Source organism: Strix aluco, chromosome 12, assembly GCF_031877795.1.
Source record: "Strix aluco isolate bStrAlu1 chromosome 12, bStrAlu1.hap1, whole genome shotgun sequence".
Classification (NCBI taxonomy): Eukaryota; Metazoa; Chordata; class Aves; order Strigiformes; family Strigidae; genus Strix; species Strix aluco.
Genome location: NC_133942.1, coordinates 12,822,214 through 12,840,552, shown reverse-complemented (window position 1 = coordinate 12,840,552; position 18,339 = coordinate 12,822,214). Strand labels below are relative to the sequence as shown.

The 18,339-nt window shown below is 39.3% G+C and overlaps 1 protein-coding gene across 9 annotated transcripts in view; it reads left to right on the top strand.

The window, feature by feature from the left end:
• MAP2K5 (mitogen-activated protein kinase kinase 5) overlaps nucleotides 1–18,339 on the top strand; it is a 141,132-nt gene that overhangs the window by 92,190 nt on the left and 30,603 nt on the right. For 5 of the 9 annotated variants that reach the window (XM_074837046.1, XM_074837041.1, XM_074837044.1 and 2 more), the window contains 2 exons: nucleotides 9,463–9,489; nucleotides 9,801–9,833. In XM_074837046.1, the coding sequence (XP_074693147.1) occupies nucleotides 9,463–9,489; nucleotides 9,801–9,833 (60 nt within the window). Of the gene's footprint in view, nucleotides 1–7,828; nucleotides 8,099–9,462; nucleotides 9,490–9,800; nucleotides 9,834–18,339 lie in introns of those variants that run through there. The other 4 variants (XM_074837042.1, XM_074837045.1, XM_074837040.1 and 1 more) reach the window with 2 other exon arrangements.

Sequence of the window (18,339 nt, the reverse complement as noted above, 5' to 3'; positions counted from 1 at the left end):
AAAAAAAAAAAAAGCCACCAAAAAATCCTGTCCCCCATTCTGCACCCTCCCATCCCGCTGCTCCCCCCCCTCCAAATCTGAGCAAATACTGCCCCTGGTATTGTAAAGCTTTGAATGTTTTCACACCCCATTAATTTATTACTTCTCTTTCCTCATCTTTAAATTTTTTTTCTTTTTTTTTTTTTCTTTTTTTTAAATTCAGACTCCCCGCTGCTACAGCGATTTTCATCTTGTTGTTAATTTTCCCTGCTCCATATGGAGCTCCAGACATTTCACCTGGAGGCTGTACTAGATTTTGCTGTAGCGATCGCACTTCCGGAGGCCAAAACTGTCATTTAAGGTTCCTGGTGCATCTGTCTACGCCAGGCTTTTCACTGGCACCGGGAGAGTGTGAATAACAAATTGGATGCACCTGAGATTCAGATGATTAGTGTGTTTTGTGAATCTGGGCGACTTGTAAGCAGATAGCTGTAGGGATGGGGAGGGCTAAACAGCTACCCTGGGTGAATCTGTGCTCACACCTTGCATTTGGGGTGTGCGGGGAAAGCGCGAGCATCCCGGCAGCCTGAACGCGGAGAGTAACAAATATTTCATCCTGCCTTGTCATTGATTAGAAAAGAGCCTTTAATTTCATTTCACCCCATGTTGTGATTAATTTGCATTCTTTGTCAGAAGTTAATGGAGTTTTTTATGGTTCACTCTGAAATCCTTGAAGACATCAGAGTTGATCTGATGTTTATACAACCGCCAGCGGAATTTTTTCATTTGATTGATGGAGAGCTTGATGTTATTCCAAACGGCTTTTTAAGCTGTTTTTAAGAATTATTTGAATGAAATGCAAGGAAGATATTGTTATAACGATCAAGATTATCTGTTAAAAATCTGTTTCAAATAAAGAACATGATAAGTAGAAAAAAAGATCAAAAAGACAGGAGAAATGATGAATACAGAAGATGGTATTTGTTAAAATAGATAATCCAAGGATTCAAATAAGTTATTTCAAAATGTAGTGCAAGTAAGAGAGACCTTAATTTAAGGGTCTTTTTTAATACAGATAGTTTATTTTTGCAGCACAATAAATAAAGGGAATGAATTAGTAAAGAATTTAGTTATAGTTAGATTTTCCCCTTGATTTTTTTTATTCTCCCAGCTTTTTCACCTTCATTTTACCGGCAGTGCGAGCACAGAGTGCTGGTGTGTCTAACTCGGAGAGGCAAGACTGTCAGGCCTGTTAGTTCAACAAAATGATGACATATTACTCGTCTCAAGGAAGAGGCATTCTTAAATCCCACTGCAAAGAAAACATAAGTGGATAATAGGAAATTTTATAGCCCAAGAAAGCGTTCGCTGTAGACTTGCCATTGGTTTGCTTTATAAGAAAATATACAGGAAAAAAAATTCTCAGTGAAAGAAATCTGCCTTTTGCTCCTCCTGTTAGGGAAAGGTTTGTACTTTTACCAAACCCCAGCATATAAAAAGCATCGGAGAGACAATGCAGAATATTCTGCGTATGCGGGGCCAGATCCTCAGCTGGAGCAGATCAGTTCTGCTGCTCCAGGGAGATCAGGGGACAATGCAGACTTACACCAGCTTTGGGACACGGCTCTTTTTTTCAGCAGGAAAAGCTTTTGCAAATATTTTTTATTATTATTATTATTTCTGATACCAAAGCTGGGGTTTTGTGCAAGATCTTGTTTTTATCCTTTCATCAGCAAATTCTACCCTCGCTGTGATTTCTGCAAGTAAGATTTAATTATAGGTCAAAAAAGCTACTGTGCAAGCGCTTCCATTTAAAACAGATTAATTTATTTGCTGTATCTTAGTTTGCTAAATAATTGCATGGTTTTAAATGAAGTTGCTGCTTTCTGATCCCTGTATTAACATGGTCTAAGATTCTTTTTGTTATATGTAATCCATACTATTGACCAAATTTGGCCTGGTTTCATTTAAATGTAAGCAGGTTGTCAAGGAAAAAAATATTTAGTTTAACTTGGCATGTAAAGTAGCCATTTTACTGTTGTTTTTTCAATTGATAGAAACATCCTTTAAGCATTCATTTATTTTGTGAGAACACATTGAGGGTTGGTTACAGCATGTTTCCTAGTAAGAAAGAAATGTTTTTCTTCCACATATATCATTATATCTAACCATTTAAAAGACATTAAACACTGTTCAAATGCTAATGCCAAAATAGTGAATTAAATTATTGTATAATATCTTAAATATGATAGATTTGTGCAAATATTTTTGCTTTCATAATATATTCCAGAAATCACTGACAATATTTTAAGTCATCTGCTATTATTTTAAACTCTTACCAATTTCTTAACATAGGTTTCACTACATATATCATTCGTGAGATAATATTTTTCGGATACATTTTGCTTTATTTTTTTTTTTCTCCTTAGCCAGAAATAAGTTTGAACTTAAATTTGATTTGCCTATTAGAAACTTGCTGTAAAATTTGAATTTAGTTTTAATTTTTCCAGAGATGTTTTATTTTTTGAAAAGGGAGACGTTTTAGAAAAAAAAAAAAAATCTGTTGGGAATCTGAAGAATAAAGACAAATTTATATTTTTTTATTTTAATCTTCCTGTCTTTTTTTTTTTTAATGTAAAATTGATGTTTGAATAATATGGGCAAGCTTGGAAATGTAGGTAACTAGTAAATCCTGGTTTTATAATATGTTTTTAATGTTTTAAGAGTGGATTATTAGCTTACAATATCGAAAGACCGATGTATATTTTTTTGCTTTCTAACCCTAACAATTACAGGCAGTCTGGGCGACCAGAGCTTGGGCTGTGTTTTATGCCCAGCATTCCAGGACGTGTTCTGTGCCTGTTCCCCTGGCTTGTGTAAAACCTCACACCTGGTCGCACTCACATCAGCTTCAAACCTGTGAAAAGTTCAATTTACTACAGTGGGAAAATTAGCTACTACAATCATCACCCATGGGCGCATCTTTGCGGTCAGGATGCAAGTTTGTGTTTTCCGGTTAGTTATGGCATTGTCACCCTTCACAATTTGTATTGAATAAGAAAATGGCTTAATTAATAAGCCTTTTTGTTGCTCTATGCCGTTGTTATCTTGCCTTCACAGCACAGGACTGACTGTGCTGAGACCTTTTTAACTGCAAAAGTTGAACAAGATCCTAAAATGAAATGATGTTTGTTGCCATGAGAACTACTGACCAGGAAGGGGGGAAAAAAAACATCCAGGAGGAATAATGAAATCTCTGAATTCAGAGATTTTGAAAATATATAAGGATCTCCTGCATGAGTTGGTGCTTCTGTGGAATGGGAGGTGTTTCTGTAGTGCTTGGAAGGAAACATCCCTCCCAGTTATAGTTCCTGCAGTGGATGCCGTTGAATGACTTGCCTGAATGAAAACTGAAACCTGGGGGATCAGCTAGCAGTAGGAGGATTGATTTGGTTGGTTGGTTTAGGTGGCCATTTGCAAACTGTCAGCAAATATTGGTTTTACTGAAAATTTACTTCTTCGGTGTTCTCTGACCAGGCTGTCTTGGCTGGGATGAGGAGGAGGCATGGTTCCTCCCAAGTCACCCAGGAACTGGAGGTGAACGGAAACAAGGGTGTAGCAGATCCCTGCTCTATTTTGCCTGTTTCCTTACCAAGGGTGCACCTGTAAGAGCTCAGAAATGAATTGTGGCTCTCAGCCTGTTTGAGGAGCAAGGCAACCTGCTCCTCGTGGTCTGTGAGGTTGTCAGGCACTTCTGGAGATGGTCGTAAAGGTCCCAGCATTTGGTCTTCCTCAAGTTCATGGGCTGGTAATGCCAGAGGCTGAGGGCTGTGTTTCCAACATGCCTGGTAAGAGCACGCAGCACATGCGACCATCTCATCCTCCTCTGATGGGTGATGGTTGCTCAACATAGTGAGGAGCCCCAAAGGCCAGAATAAGAGTGAATGGTTTCCACATCAGATGTTCTTTTGCCAGCCGCGTGGAACCATGGGTTTAATTCAAGAGCATAACGCTACCTGCAGTGGGCAGTCAGATGACGTAGGAGAGGATGGTCATCGCATAGCGTAGTGCCTCAACACACTCAGCCCTCAGTTTAGTTAGAAAACTCCACTCACACAAATTTTTGTTGCTTTGGGTTATTTCCTTTCAGATGTTCCTAGAATTGTGTCATCTGTAGCAATCACAACTGATTTTGGAGCTTCTCGGAGAAAGTTCAGGGTTTTTCTAGATGACTTCCAGTGACAGGCTGTACCAATTGACTTTTTTACCTGTTTCTTTTCAAGCTGGAAGGGACTTGCAGTGGTGTGCTTATGAGAAGGGAAAATCCTGATGGATATTCATCTGCTGCTCTTCAGTGCTTCTGGTGTTAGAGGCTCTCTTGTTTCCTTAGATTATTTGTTCTTCTGCTTTATTATTAGAAAGGTTTTCCTTGCTGCAGGGTATGGTGGTAGTTGTGTGTGTATTGAACATGAAGAAGAGATGCAGGAGGGTTGGTCATCCTCGCTCTGTCTTTAGTCTGAAGACTTTGGTCTCTCCTTTCTAGATTTCTGGCTGTTCTTGTGGGGGTTTTTTTGAACTTTCTCCAGGTAGTCCACAGCTCTCTGGGGGTGCACAGGCTTGGACACAGCACCCCAGTGCTGCATGGAGAAAGGATAACCTTGTGTGTCTTCAGAGTGTACTCCTCCCTGGACATCCCACTATGGTGTTTCTCCTTTTGGGGTTTTGGGGATTTTTTTTTTGGTAGCGTCAGGACATTATTCCTGCTCAGTTGTGATTTGGTTTCCTCTTCCTTAGTGTCCTCTAGGTTCTCCTGGTAGTCCCCTCTATTACCACAGTGGTCACTTGCTAAACTTGATAAACATGAATGACATTAAGCAAGAACTGGTTAGAACTAAACCCTATTCCTTTATTTGGTTTCTAGTTGACAACCCTTTGTTCTACTTTATCGCACTTCTTGTGATGCTTGAACGGCAGTTTGCTAAATTTGCTGTCTTAGGAAAGACTTGCTTGTCCCACATTCCTGCTGACTGAGGAATGTGTTATCATGAGCATCCTGGTCCTACTCCAGTGTAGTAGTTATTGTTGGCTTCTCACACTCCCTCCACAATTTTAACAGTGTGTAGTTTTTCATGCCCACTTGGTTGAATTGTGTTACTAAACCTCTGGTAAACAGATTTCTGTGAGAAGTGGCTGCAGTTCAATGGTGGATGAAATAATCTCTTTATATAAATTTGTTCATAGACCTCTGGGAACACCAGCATAATATAATTGTAAGAATATATTTAATATTAAGGTTGTTGTCAATTGTCCTTTTTTATTTTGAAATTATTTTTATTCTTTTTTTTGTCCTCTGTTTTGTGACAATGATTGAAGTTTGCCATTTGCAAAATCCGCAGATTGGGATGAGGAGGGTGTTCAGAATATCAGGAGCAAATTAGGGGGAGCCAGTCTTACTGGTTTGGTGCTTTGACTTCTTTCAGAAGTATAACCAATTTCAGTTTTGCAAGAATTTGTAAAATATATATTTTTACAAATCTATGAAGATCGTGCTTTCATTCCAGAGGAAGAGTAAAACCCAGGGTGGTGAAGACCACATGGAAATGCAGTACACTTATGTATTCCTTTTCCATTTATATCAGGGCAGAGACAAAGCAAGTGTGTGTTGGTCATTTGTCAATAGGAGACAACATTTGTAGCTTCTGCTGTTCAATAAAGCTTTAACCCTCATTTGTAAAGATTAAAAATAAGTTGTATGTACTTTTAAAATCCATTTTCCTGGATTAGGAAAATAAATGTTCTACCATGAAGCCTCCCTTAAAAATCATAACTGTATGATTTGTTGGTATATATATTTTTCTATTAAAAAAAATATCACTAGCTTGAAAAGCAGTATATATGTAAAGAGAAAATTTGTTAACTGATATGGGAAGATCTAACCCTGGGTCACCTGCAAATCTCTCAAACAAGAGCTCCAGGGCAAGTCCTAATTCCAGAGAGTAAAAGCGAAAATTAAAGCTATAGCTAGTGACTCCTCTAAGTTACCCGGGGTGGATTCATTTGAGTTTCCTTGATTGTGCTTGTGAATATAATGTGAAAGGGATGGTAGAGGTCTTCTCAGCCACTTCCCGTCCAAAGTATCTCCATGGAGACAGAAATATAACCTGATGGTCTGTCAAAAGTTGCTTTTCATAACCAGAGGCATTCATTAAATAGTAGATGAAGCAGGAGGCAAACTTTTGCATTTTTAACCAACCTAAAAAAAAAAAAAAAGCCATTTGGAGAATGTGCTTTATGGAGTAGTTTATCCAGATACCACTGATATTTCATGACCTGAGAAATGGACTGTTAATGTGATAGATTTATTTATCTGTTTCTTCAAATTATAAACTATCACATGCAGTAAGTAAAAACACAGCAAATCCAATACAGGTTCAGAAATATCAAATAGCTGATCTAATTCTGCAAATTTACACCATCTCGCTTGCATATAAAAAGCTTACAAAACCTTCTGACTAACTGGGTTTTCCAGCGATGAGCAGGTCAGGGGCTTACCCACGTTCTTCTGGCATGGCTGAGGGAGCGTGTTGGTGGTGGAAGGCTTAAAGTGACTTTCCTGAGACGAGAATGGCGTTTTAATGAGTGCACCAGAGCATTCCTTGATGCTCTTAAAATGCACACTGCGCCTTTTTTGTCTTCCTTTCAAGCAGAGTGTTCAGTTGTGTCACTGCTACCATTTCACTATTTGAAATTCTTCATGGGAAGTACAAAAATATGACAGTGACAGTCTCCTTCCTGATCCCCGAGTTTACTGAGCATCACACGGGGTAGCGACACGGCACGTGCTCAAGCTTTTGAGCTGCAGCCGCTGCACTTGGATCCCTCGAGAGGAACCTGCCTCCTAAACTTCTTACCTCCCAGTGGTGCACGAAAACCAGACAGTTAAGGGAAGAAAAAAAGGAGCGTGGGTGAACAGGAAGATAAAACATTTTATGTTGAGTACTTTTAAAACTGTTCTTAATGTGCTATAAAACTGGATGCTTCACTTTTTCATGAACTGTGTGCAAAAGGAGAAGCACTGACTGTAAAGTTGTCGTCAGTTAGGTTTGGTTTATAGTTGCAGAGGCTGCCCAATAATGTGATCTTGGAAAAGGTAAACAACATAGTTTTAACAGTGAAAAATATGCCTAATATAAATACAGCTAAGTTCATTGCTGTTCAGAACTTGAAAAATATGACTGTAACATTGCATTTTCTAGTGGAGTTAACAGAGGAGCACAGTGCAGCCTTACAAGCAATATATCTGAGACAGAGAAAATAGGTAATACATCTAACTGGAGAGTCTCTGTGGCATTCGCATAGAGGAAAGCACAGTAGCTTTATTTAATTGAGAAAATGAATCAATTACAATGATGTTGCATCATCAAATGCAAGGAAAATAGCAGATATGTCATTACATCGGGTAACAGTGTTAAAAAGTAATTGAGTGTCTTAAGCATTTTGAATCAATTCCAGGTACTGGCACAGCTACCTTAATGCAAAATTTATGAAGATGATCTCAAAATAATATGTCGCCATCAAAATTGTGTAATAAACCCCGGTAACGATGTGTGTGCAAGCAAGCACACGTCTCTCCCTCTCGCAGGAGCTGGGCCTGCTGCTCCAACAGAGAGTTGCAATGTCACAGGAAGAATTCTGTGGTACTTCGGTTTGCATTGCTTTATTTTTCATTAGAAGCACTGAGTGCTTTTATTAGAAATAATACTTTAAATCTTGTTCTGACATTGGATGTAATTGTATCTGTGGTGAGGCTACTGTATATGATCCCACCTCTATTCCTTTTCATGGCAAGACCTATTTTCCCGGTAAGGAAATGTGACGGATACTCTGTTTGGATGAAAAACTGAATTGCCTGTTCATGTGCGCTAATCTAAAGGAGCTCCGTATCATCCCTATTGAATAAGCTGGGTCTATTTTGTCATTTAGCATCTGGAAGTGAAGTATGAAAAAAAGTCTTTTTATATCCACAGAGTATTTTTCTTATTAGCAATAATGCAAAATGGTAAATTTATTCTGTTGAAGTGTAATAGATTGACCCTGACCATTAAAAAATATAATGGGCTGCTTCTGTCTGTTTATTATTTTCTGTTCTTCCTTGGAAAAAATAGAATTATATGCAGAAACTTTATGTGTATATTTGTGCACTACTAATACAATAATGAAAGACTTCACGTGCATAATACCAGCTATTTTCTTGGTGCTAGTTTTCAACCTCCTCTATATTACATTTTACTACCTGTAAAGTATTACTAGAGGATCCTGCCTCTGGCTGGGTATTGGGGGAGATGCTTCCAAAGCTGATGGCAGCCCTACAACATTCATCATCATGGCACTATACAACAGAGAATATTAAATGTAAGGGGCAAGCCAAATAAACTGTGTTAGAACAGAAGACAACGTTTTCACTAAGGACTGCATTCTGTTTGCATCGTGATTATGTTGGGTTGCATGCAACTTTGTGTCTGTTTAGGAAAAATATGTTATTAATTATCCACACCCATTAGAAATGGTATGCATGCACAAATTATCAGAGCACCAGCATCCCTAAATTCAGTCAGATATTTTGCATTAAGTACCTGCTCTGTGCTTTGTATTTAATTGTTTGTATTGTAATTCTGCCTTTGTTTCTTTTTGTAATCGAAAGGTGCTTTGCCAGTATGGGGCAGCATATTTGTTAGCAATCAAATGGTCTGTTACTACAAACTATTAATTAATTTCCCAACCAAACTGATGTGAAGAAATTTAAGAAAGGCTCAGAGACGACTGATAACAAGTCTTTCCTTTGCCATTTAAAGCAATACAAAGTTCATCAAACTTTCCAGCCTCACAGATGGCAATGCTCTACTTATAGTCAAAGTAAAACTGGGTTGGAATATATAAGAAACTTGGGTAAAAGTGGAGTATTAAAGGCTTTCCTGAGCAGCAGTAGATACTTCAACCACATAATTAAAGTTTTCTTCACAAAAAAGGGATTGTGTGCAGAGTCTGGCAGTAATCCAAAATTCTAATTTCTGACTATGATTTAATTTCAATTTTAAATAAATCGGTTTTTAATTTAAAAAGAGTGAGCTTCATAACATTAGCAATGATTGCAACATTAAGCCCAGTGTTCACAATCTAGCAATATAAAACATTATTTATATCTGAATCGTAAACAGCCTTTTGAAATGGATTATGGTTTTTCTTCCTATTCTAATACAACCTGGAGGGTACTAAAAAGTGTTGTGTGAAATTAACATTCTGCTGACTTTCGCCTATAAATGAGAAGCGAGCTATTAACATTTGTGTATTTTCATTATGTAAATTGTGTTAACACATGCCCACAAATTGCCACCAGCGATGCAATAATTTTCTCTCAGTGATCATAATGTGTCCAAGTGAGTCATTTTGATTATGACATGCTAATTACATATTGCCTTTTTTCAGATTCAGAAAAACCAGGGATCTTTAATGGTAAGCTTTATGAGTTCAGAAAAAAATTCACTTTTCTTTTTCCTGATGGCTGCTTCCTCTGCATGCTTGAATGCCTTGTTTTAAACTTAGCAAATTGCATTTTGAAGAAAATGCAAACCTTTAACTGCCTGTATTAGATTAGGTACCATTAGAAATAATAGAACATCCTGAGCATCAATGTTTTTATAAGAGTTTGCTGCTGTTGATTAATCTTGCTATATTTTATTGCATTAATGATTTTTTCTTTCCACTCCACTGTAAAGATATTGCATATAGGCTAATACTTTTTCCCTCTCTTCTTTCCATTGCAGCCTCTCCAGTTATTGCAGTGCATTGTTGATGAGGTGAGTCGTCGTCTTATGTGCTTTCACTCCTAAAGTCATTCCTAATGGAGTGGAAAGCTTATATTTTGTTTCCTAATGAAGCACAATGCCCAACATCCTCAGAGCACAAGTTGCCTTGTGCAGCTTGGAGCTGTCGAACATGAACTGGCCTTGTCCCACTTTATGCTGTTTTTCTACTCTTAATATTGAGCCTTTGAAAGAGGCGATCGTCTCAGAGGCTAGTCCTTGTAGCTATTTAGGCCCTAAACCCTCAACCTCATCGTGTGGGTTGATGCTGTGCATTTGCCAGATGAGTTGGAAGACAGACATTCAAATGGCGGCACACTTTGTAGTGAGCGTATTTAGTGCAATTTGGATAGGCAAAAAAGGTGTTTTGACAAGGAGAGAAAAACCGAGTGTGAGCAGAAAAGCATCTGAATGTCGTCTAATCATTTTTTATTTAATCAGAAGGACAAAATAAAAAGCTGAGATGTGGGAGATCCAGGTGCGAGCAGTAGACTGAATTTCGGTGGCTAACGTCACGTTTCTTGATTGAAACACTTTGCAGCTCCCGTCTCCCTACACAAATTGAGGTGTAAGCAGGGGTCACAACTCTTGACAGTAAGGCAATAGCCGAGGGCAGACTGCTGTCAGTTTTGCCTTGTTTTTAACATTGAATAAGATGATGATGGTAATTAGGAAGTTTGAACAAGAGAAAAAAGCCCTAACTTTTTAAAGACTTGCCTTGGCCTCTAGCAGAACATCATTGCTGGCTCGTGGGGTTGGAATTGCTGGGTGCAATGTGTCCATTTAGACCGTTCAGCTACTTCCAGCCTGTCCTGTGTTACATGTTTATTTAGCTCGACATAAGCTCACAGCCCGTGTGATGCCCAACCACTCTGTCTCGGTTGTATCTCTGTCTGTAACTGCTACTTGTATGAACTGCTAAACCTGCTGCTCTTACCTGTGGTGAACACTTTCATCCTTCTATTTGAGAATGACTTTACTGACTTAGATGAACTTTTTAAAAGTGACATTTGGGCCTTGAGGGACGCAGTTAAATTAAAATGAACAAGTATCCTTTGTGTAAAGGAAAGAAGTTCTCCCAGTCCTCCAGCAGCTATTTTACCTGGCTCTTTATGGTGCTCTGGTTCTTTGGGACGTTTTTAGGCAATTTGCTTCTTTCATCTTTTTCATCCATTGTTATTCCTGTTCTGTACATCTTCAGTCAAGGCATGGAAATTCCAAAGCACAAATGCTGTATATATCAGCGGCAAAAGGCCATCTCTGTCCTAAAGAAGTGAAGTTAAAGATGCTTGTATTTATACTTATGTTTTGCTACTGCTTGACAAATGGGCAAGTACTAGTGCCTATATCTAAGCTCAGTATTCTAAAACAGAGCCCTAAAGAGCTGCATGTTATGGTAGAGCTTCCTGCACCTTTCATTCTTTTCCTCCAGATTGGAATTGCTCATCTTCTTACAAAAACTTTAACCGAGGAACGTTGTGCAGACTAAATATCCGAGTGCTGAGCTAGCTTTAACATTAGCATTTGGTATTTACTTGTTTTAACTTACTTTCTGTTCCACAGTGTGCCACGGAGCCATCATTCTCCTGAGGTGGTGGTTCAGAGTGCCCTGCGCTCCCAGGCACGTTAAGACTTCAGGTTACGGAGCATAGCTCAGCTGAAAGTTCTTTAAGTGCAACTCGCTTTGTTTTGCAACACACTCAATGTCTAAATGGAGGTTGTGTGCCATAACGTTTAGAGCCTGGGGGGAAGAGGAGAATGGATTGGCTCTGTAGTGTTATTTGCTCAGTACGTGTGTATTGTTAGGGGGTCATTTAATAAGATATATAGCGTTTAGATAGTGGCTGCCGCACCTGGAAGTGCAAGTTCTTGGCATGACGGTGTCTTGGAGAACACTTATATTAACGGGTTTTCTGTTCTAGCTCATGGGTGGAGTTGACTTTAACAGACCCTCCTGCCACCCCTGGCCCTGTCCTGCATACAAAGACCTCAAAGCAAACTGTGTTTAACTTGCGACTATTTTTTTTTTTTCCCTCCTCACTTGTCTTCTGTAAGATGTGCCTCGTGGGGAATAACAGAGGGACCTACTTATTTGGCTAATACACACTCTTTCTTCTACGCAAGGACCTTTTGAGAGGGAAAGTCTCTTTACTGTCTGGTACTGTACAGCTGTTGTTGCTACCATGAGTATTAAGGATTGGAAATGCTTAGTGTTGTAAGACTGATTATTTTGGGACAAATTTTCCCCTTGGCTGTAAGGAGGTCCTAAAACTTGCAGGAGGTAGGAGCAGAGCCCCTCTCCTGCTGCTGCGCTGTGCAGCCCGTCCCCATAGGGACCCCACATACTGGTGCAGAATTCCCCACCTACCTTAATGACGATCAGAACAGCAAGGAGTGACGATCTGTAGCTCGCCTCTTCCTCCAAAGGGATAGGCCACAGCAGTGCTCCCATAATGGCACAGCTTCTGGCTGAGCCATAGTGTCATAGGGAATGGGAGGAATAGATCTGCAAGGGTGACATCGAGCTCCTCGAGCATCCTCCGTCCCCATGTAGCTTCATGCCATAGTAACGATTTGCTGAAGTTGTTGGACTCGAAAACTCTGGGTCTTCTTCCCTCAAGTCCTTTAATATGTCTTTTTGCGTGACAGAGAATGGTTTGGACTTTGGACTCCTAAAATTGTGATTAAACAGCTCTGTGGAAGAGAGTGTTTCTTGAAACTGGGTCTTTGCTGGCAGCGTGCTTACCCCAGTCTTTCCCCCTGGAGCCGGCTAAAAACTGCAGAGCCTGATATGGGAGAACCTGAATTTTTTTTTAAAACTATGAAATTTAGACCTTGACTCTTTATAATAGTTGCTTATTATATCAGTAGTCATTGGGTTTTGTAGAACTGTTCCACGTTCCACCAAAACACAGCGGGAATCCAAAAGTTGTGTTAATTCTTAATCATTAATTCATAGGATTTATTGATGACTGAACTAGTTAAGAGGTTGCTTCTGTATTACTTAGGTATCCTGGCCTTTTCTCAAACTCTGTAAGGTGATGCACTGTGGAATAAAAACTGTCCACGGGAGTTCTTAGATGTTCTGCAACAGTGAAATTTTTTTGAACTGTTTTTTAACTCTTAGTGAAATATATGAGACATAGCAGGTCACTTTGGCAGTTTAAAAAGTCTGGTTTTTCATTTCCTAGGACTTAAATTTACTTGCAGAAAATCTGCAGAATGATTTGAGAAGCAAGATAATTTTAAAAAAATAAATAAATTTCAGGCACGGTTCTTTTTCCCAAATCACAGTAAACTATGCCTGACCTTTTTTTTTTTTTTTTGTTAAATTACGTTATTGGGCTTTTAATGGCATTGGTTCTGGGATTATTTTTTTAATGGCAAAATTAGTGAGGAGCATTGTGTGAATAGGATACATGCCTGCCAGGACCTTTATTTTTTAACATGTGGTAACTTACAGTGATATCTGATCCAGCTACAAATAAGACACGCTCATTTAAGCAACAGTCCTAATCGTAGCAGCATCTCCCACCATGATAAGACTTCTGCTTCTGGTCCAAAGATGAGGATAGACTAGTTGTTAATGTAGTTCATCCTGCAACACAGCCAGCAATAAAGGCAGTCTGCTGTTATTTGAGAGCTGAGAGTAATTTAATATTCTAGCACTCAACTTAGTTTGTCTCCAACTCACCGAAATGTTATATGGAAAGCACTGAGCAGTGCAGATGAATCCCTATTGGGAAGGACATGCATCGCTTGCTGTGCATGTGGTCTTTCCAGAAACACTCCGACATGAAGGAGAATGGAGTCCTGCTGGAAGCTGGAGCCATTGCCGGGCTTGGAAGATGTCCTGGATGTGGCCCTATGTTTCACGGTCATGCAGCCAAAGAATTTGCAATGCAATCTACTCAGCAATGGGATTATGCTTCAGAAGTGTTAGGTGTGGTTTTTTTAAAAAAAAAAAAAAAAAGTTTTTGTCATCAGAATCTGTTCCAGATGATAATTTAGAAATACAAAAAACAGAGCCCCAGAATAATACCATTAATGTTGCAGGCCCCACAAATGATGCGTTGGAGAAATGCAGGCCACCCAATTTCACTTAGTGGGTCGACTCTGAAACCTAAAGATTGCAGGGAAAGTCGGTATGCTTTTTAACCTTTCTTGCTGCTCACTGTCTCAGAATGCCTCTCGTGATTTTTTTTTTTAGCTGACAAAAAAAAATCTTAAGTGTTCCCTGTTCTGCCTCCAAATCTCCAGCAACCTCCCAGACAACCTGCATGGTCCAGTTAAGTGGCTCTTTGCTGATGTCTGCAAGACTCACTCAATAAATCAAATTCCGCTTCCAAGCAGACATTATGAGAACCGTAGCCTTGATTATAATCACACATTTTCTTCGTAATGCATTACAAAGTTCTCAGTTTAAAAGGTAAATGAGGGTGCTCTAAATTTTCAGTTTGGTAAGCAGTGGGTTACTGGGTTCTGTGACTCTGCAGCAAAATGCGGGGTTAAGTTTTCAGGAAAATCATAATATATTTTTGTGCTCCTTGCAGTTGTTTGACAAGTGGCATTGTTTTCAAGATTCCTGCAACCTGTAGTTACTCATTTCCTTGTTATCTTGATGTCAAAATGCATTACGTAGGAAATTACTGTTTAGTTACTTCCTCAGCTGTATTCCAGGTGCAGTATTTCTAAAACCTAAAAATGACATTTTTCCTGGTTGCTAGTCAGATCAGCATTTAGTAAGACACCGAGGTGATTGCAGCTTGTGTAGGAAGATCCCAAACGGCCAAACGCGACAGCTCTGTGGTTTCCGCATGTCAGCTTCGCATCCTTTCCATCCCCTTGTTTTTGACTTTAGAGATATCTGCTCTGCATCCAGAGAAGGTTGGGTAGAGGAAACTTGCACTGGGGAAGGCATCCAGTAGCCAGTCCTCCTGACTTAAGCAACTCCTTTAAATTTTCCGTAAGCTCTCCAGGGCTCTTTGTTTGACCTTTATTTAGTTGGAGTATCCCTTCTAGGAAAGCAATTATTGCCAGCCCCTTGGGTGGTTGCTCTAAACCGGGTTTTGCTGTACTGGAGCAGTTGTGGTCACAAGCTCTGTAGTTAAGCATCAGGTCTAGTTTCTAATCCTTTCTTCTTCATAACCTCAAATAAATTAATTTTGGTTTCAAAGTTTCCGTAGGTTGTCTCAGCATAATAGTGACTTAGGTGTTGAGTTTGGCTTTATTATTATTATTATTATTATTATTATACTGTATTGAATTAGGGAGAAAAAGAATTTTTCTCCATTAGTTTTAGTGAACTGATTGTATTATTCCAATTACCTTAGAAGCTTGAGAAGTGAAGACTTTCAAGAGCAAATCCTATTTTTACAAATAGAAGATAGCATTAAAAAACTTGTCTATTTTGATGAGTCAGGCAGAAATTTAAAAGAAAAATTAATTAATTGTACTCATGAATCCTTAGTCTGATAGCTTCGCGAGTAAGTAGTGAGAAGCTTTCCATGAGTTTCTTGAGCATTTCTGTTAAGTGCCCCCACAGAGATACTCGGTCTCACAAGACTGCAGTTTAATCTAGCTCAAGGACTTTACAAACTCTGCGAATCAAAGACCTCTTTTTTTTTTCCTTTTTGAATTCGTACTCTAGAAACATTTAGCAGCATCAGTTAATGCTAGTGTGGTGTTAATGCTGAGCTATGAAGCATTTCAGTGTCAATAAATTTTCAGATTTTCCCATGGAAAAAATAACTTGCACTTAATACATGTATCTTATAGTTGTTTCTATTCCCTTCTTTTTTTTACCTGGTTAAATAGATCCCTCTATTACTACAGTATAGCCTTAAAAATTTTTAGGATGTTCAGCTTGATCAAATAACACAGTGAAGATCATTGCCTCTCAAGTGCTGAATTTCTTAACCTTATGCATCAGTGCTACATTTTGCTGTTTCTCTAAAGGAAGTAGAAAACTCCAAAGGCTTAGAATGAAACAAGACTTTATTTTTTCTTTAGGAATTTCTCTTTAGATTCTCAGGTATTGATTTAAATGTATGAATATCTATACTTAACCTTGAAAATTTCTGGAGTTTTGAAGATTTCCATGCAAGAAAAGCTGGTGTTAGGATATGCACACATGTGTGCGCATGTGTACACAAACCCACCATAATTTGTCCAGTGGATAAGTTGTTTTAGGGTATACTTCTATTGAGACAGAAACTGTGACCTTACTAGTGTATGAGATTCAGAGACTTATATAGGAACAAGGTAAAACCACAGGTAGGAATTGCTGAATAATTACCTTTAGACCAACCTGAGCAAGAACCTTCCCAAGAGGACAAGCTCATTTAATGGTTCCTAAAACTCAATCTTGTGGATGTCAATGGTCATGCTTGATTATTTGCAGCAGTGTTTTATGAAAAAGCAATAAAAATGCATCGGGAGTGTACAGAGGAAAAAGGGAACAATAAATGGGTTTAGTTTTTCAATTGAGTCCCTTCGGTGTGAACAGGTAGAGGCTACGTTTCATGCTGCTGTGCCTTAGCTATTTGAAATGTGCGTATGTGTGTGTATCTACCCAAAACACTGCTGTGCTCTGCTAGCTTATGATCGACAAGAGACCAGCAATGAGAGGAAAAAATTCTTATGTTTGTTTTAGAGAGAAAGCAATTACAGTTACGGTTAAAGGATTAACCTGTTTTTCCAGCTACCTGTACACTTATCTGCAAGGCCCTTTAGAGAGCCACACTAACAAGTACAAAGCTTGACGAGAGGTAGAAAATGTCATGTCGTACACTCTAGATTATTCCTGATGTTAATTACACTCTTCCACTTCTTTCCTTCCCTCTTCTGGGCTCTGAAAAATATCCCACAGTGGCAAATGCTGCAAAAGTGACAACCGAATAGCCCCAAGTATCTACTGACTTACTTAACCAGGCACGTCTGCATGCGTTCGGTACGAATGTAGGTTACGCATACGTGATGCTTTCAAGAATTTGGGGAGCAGGTAGCGCTGCTGAGAGAATAGCTGGTTCTCACGTGATTTGAGGTGTTAAAGGTAGGCTGAGTGTTTTGGTGGATAAAACACTGGCCTTTCGACCTTGGTTCCCGTCCAGCTAGAGATCTGGAAATAAATGAGTTTACTGCTGACACTCCAATCCCAGCAGACGAAACTTCACACCAAAATGCCCCCACGTATAATTTGTCACATTTGGCATCTGCTACTAAGAAAAGAGCAAGAAGCGACCTGGCGCAGAGATGTAATCATCTTTCACCTTCCTGCTGGGGGTGGGAGTATAATGGGGACAATCCAGAAATGCTTTCAAGTCTGGGCCTCTGAGCCACCTCCAGACATCACTGTCTTCTGCAAACTTGTTACTTGTAGGAAATCACCTGCCATTAGGTTTGTGCAAGGCTTTTGAAGTAGATTGGCTAGAAAGTCAGAAATGGATTTTTTTTTATTATTATTTTTATTTTTTTTTTTTTAGGAATGCTGTGAAAGAAAGTTGTGCTTGTAGGAGTCAGTCTGGACATGTACAATATTGTTATTTGCTGGTCTCATTGAAACAGCTCAGTAACTGCACTGCATTTATTACATGTAATTGCACCTGGCAGCATTTCTGGTGCATCTAAAACTTAAGTTTGTCTGAAAAAAAATCACTATTTGGCCACAAAGTAGAATGCAGCTACTATGTAAAAATATGTGTATTCTTTGAAAGCTTTAGTAAAAGAGAAGCTGGAGTGCATAAAAACTCTTTAATCCTAGAGATTTTTTAGGCTGAAGTGATAAGCCAGAAATGCTTTGTAAAGCACACACATTATTTATTAAATACTGCCATTTCAGCATCAATGGCCAAGTTGCAGAATAGGAGTATCTGCCCAGAGGAGATGATAATTTTGAAGACAGGGTGTGCTGGAGAAACCCAGAGGAGAGTAGAACTGAAGTTTGGTTTGCTGGCTTCTGCTAACTTCCCTCTTGTGGCCATAGAGCCATAGGACCATGGCATTTCCTTCTGCACAAGCCTTCACACTGAGGAGAGAGCTTTGCAAAATAGCGGTAGCTGTGGGGAATGGGGAGAATTAACCCTTCACAGAGAGGGAGTTAGCAGATGAGAAGAGGGAGTAAAACCTATTTGCACTGAGTGTGGGGATCCACTGGGAATACCAACCTCTGCTGCCCACGAAGCATAGCTGAGCTCGTCTTTGAGCCTGCATGGCTCTGCAGCCTGGTTTTCTTCTGGGGACACGTTGAGGACAGGCTGCCATCGTTCTGCTCCAGGGCTGGCCCTGGGTCTGGCTCCCAAAGGAGGAGGTAGGAAGAACACAGGTTTGATCTTAACACAGAGCTGAGGGCTTTGCCATCACTTTCTTGAAGGGTTTTTTTTCGGTAGAAAGCTGTATTTGCTGTTTTTCCTGTTATAGGGAGATTGTGGGCTTTCTTCAGAAAGGATGTGATAAATCTCAGACTTCTAGTTGCTTTGAGAAAATATTTCACTCTCAAGAA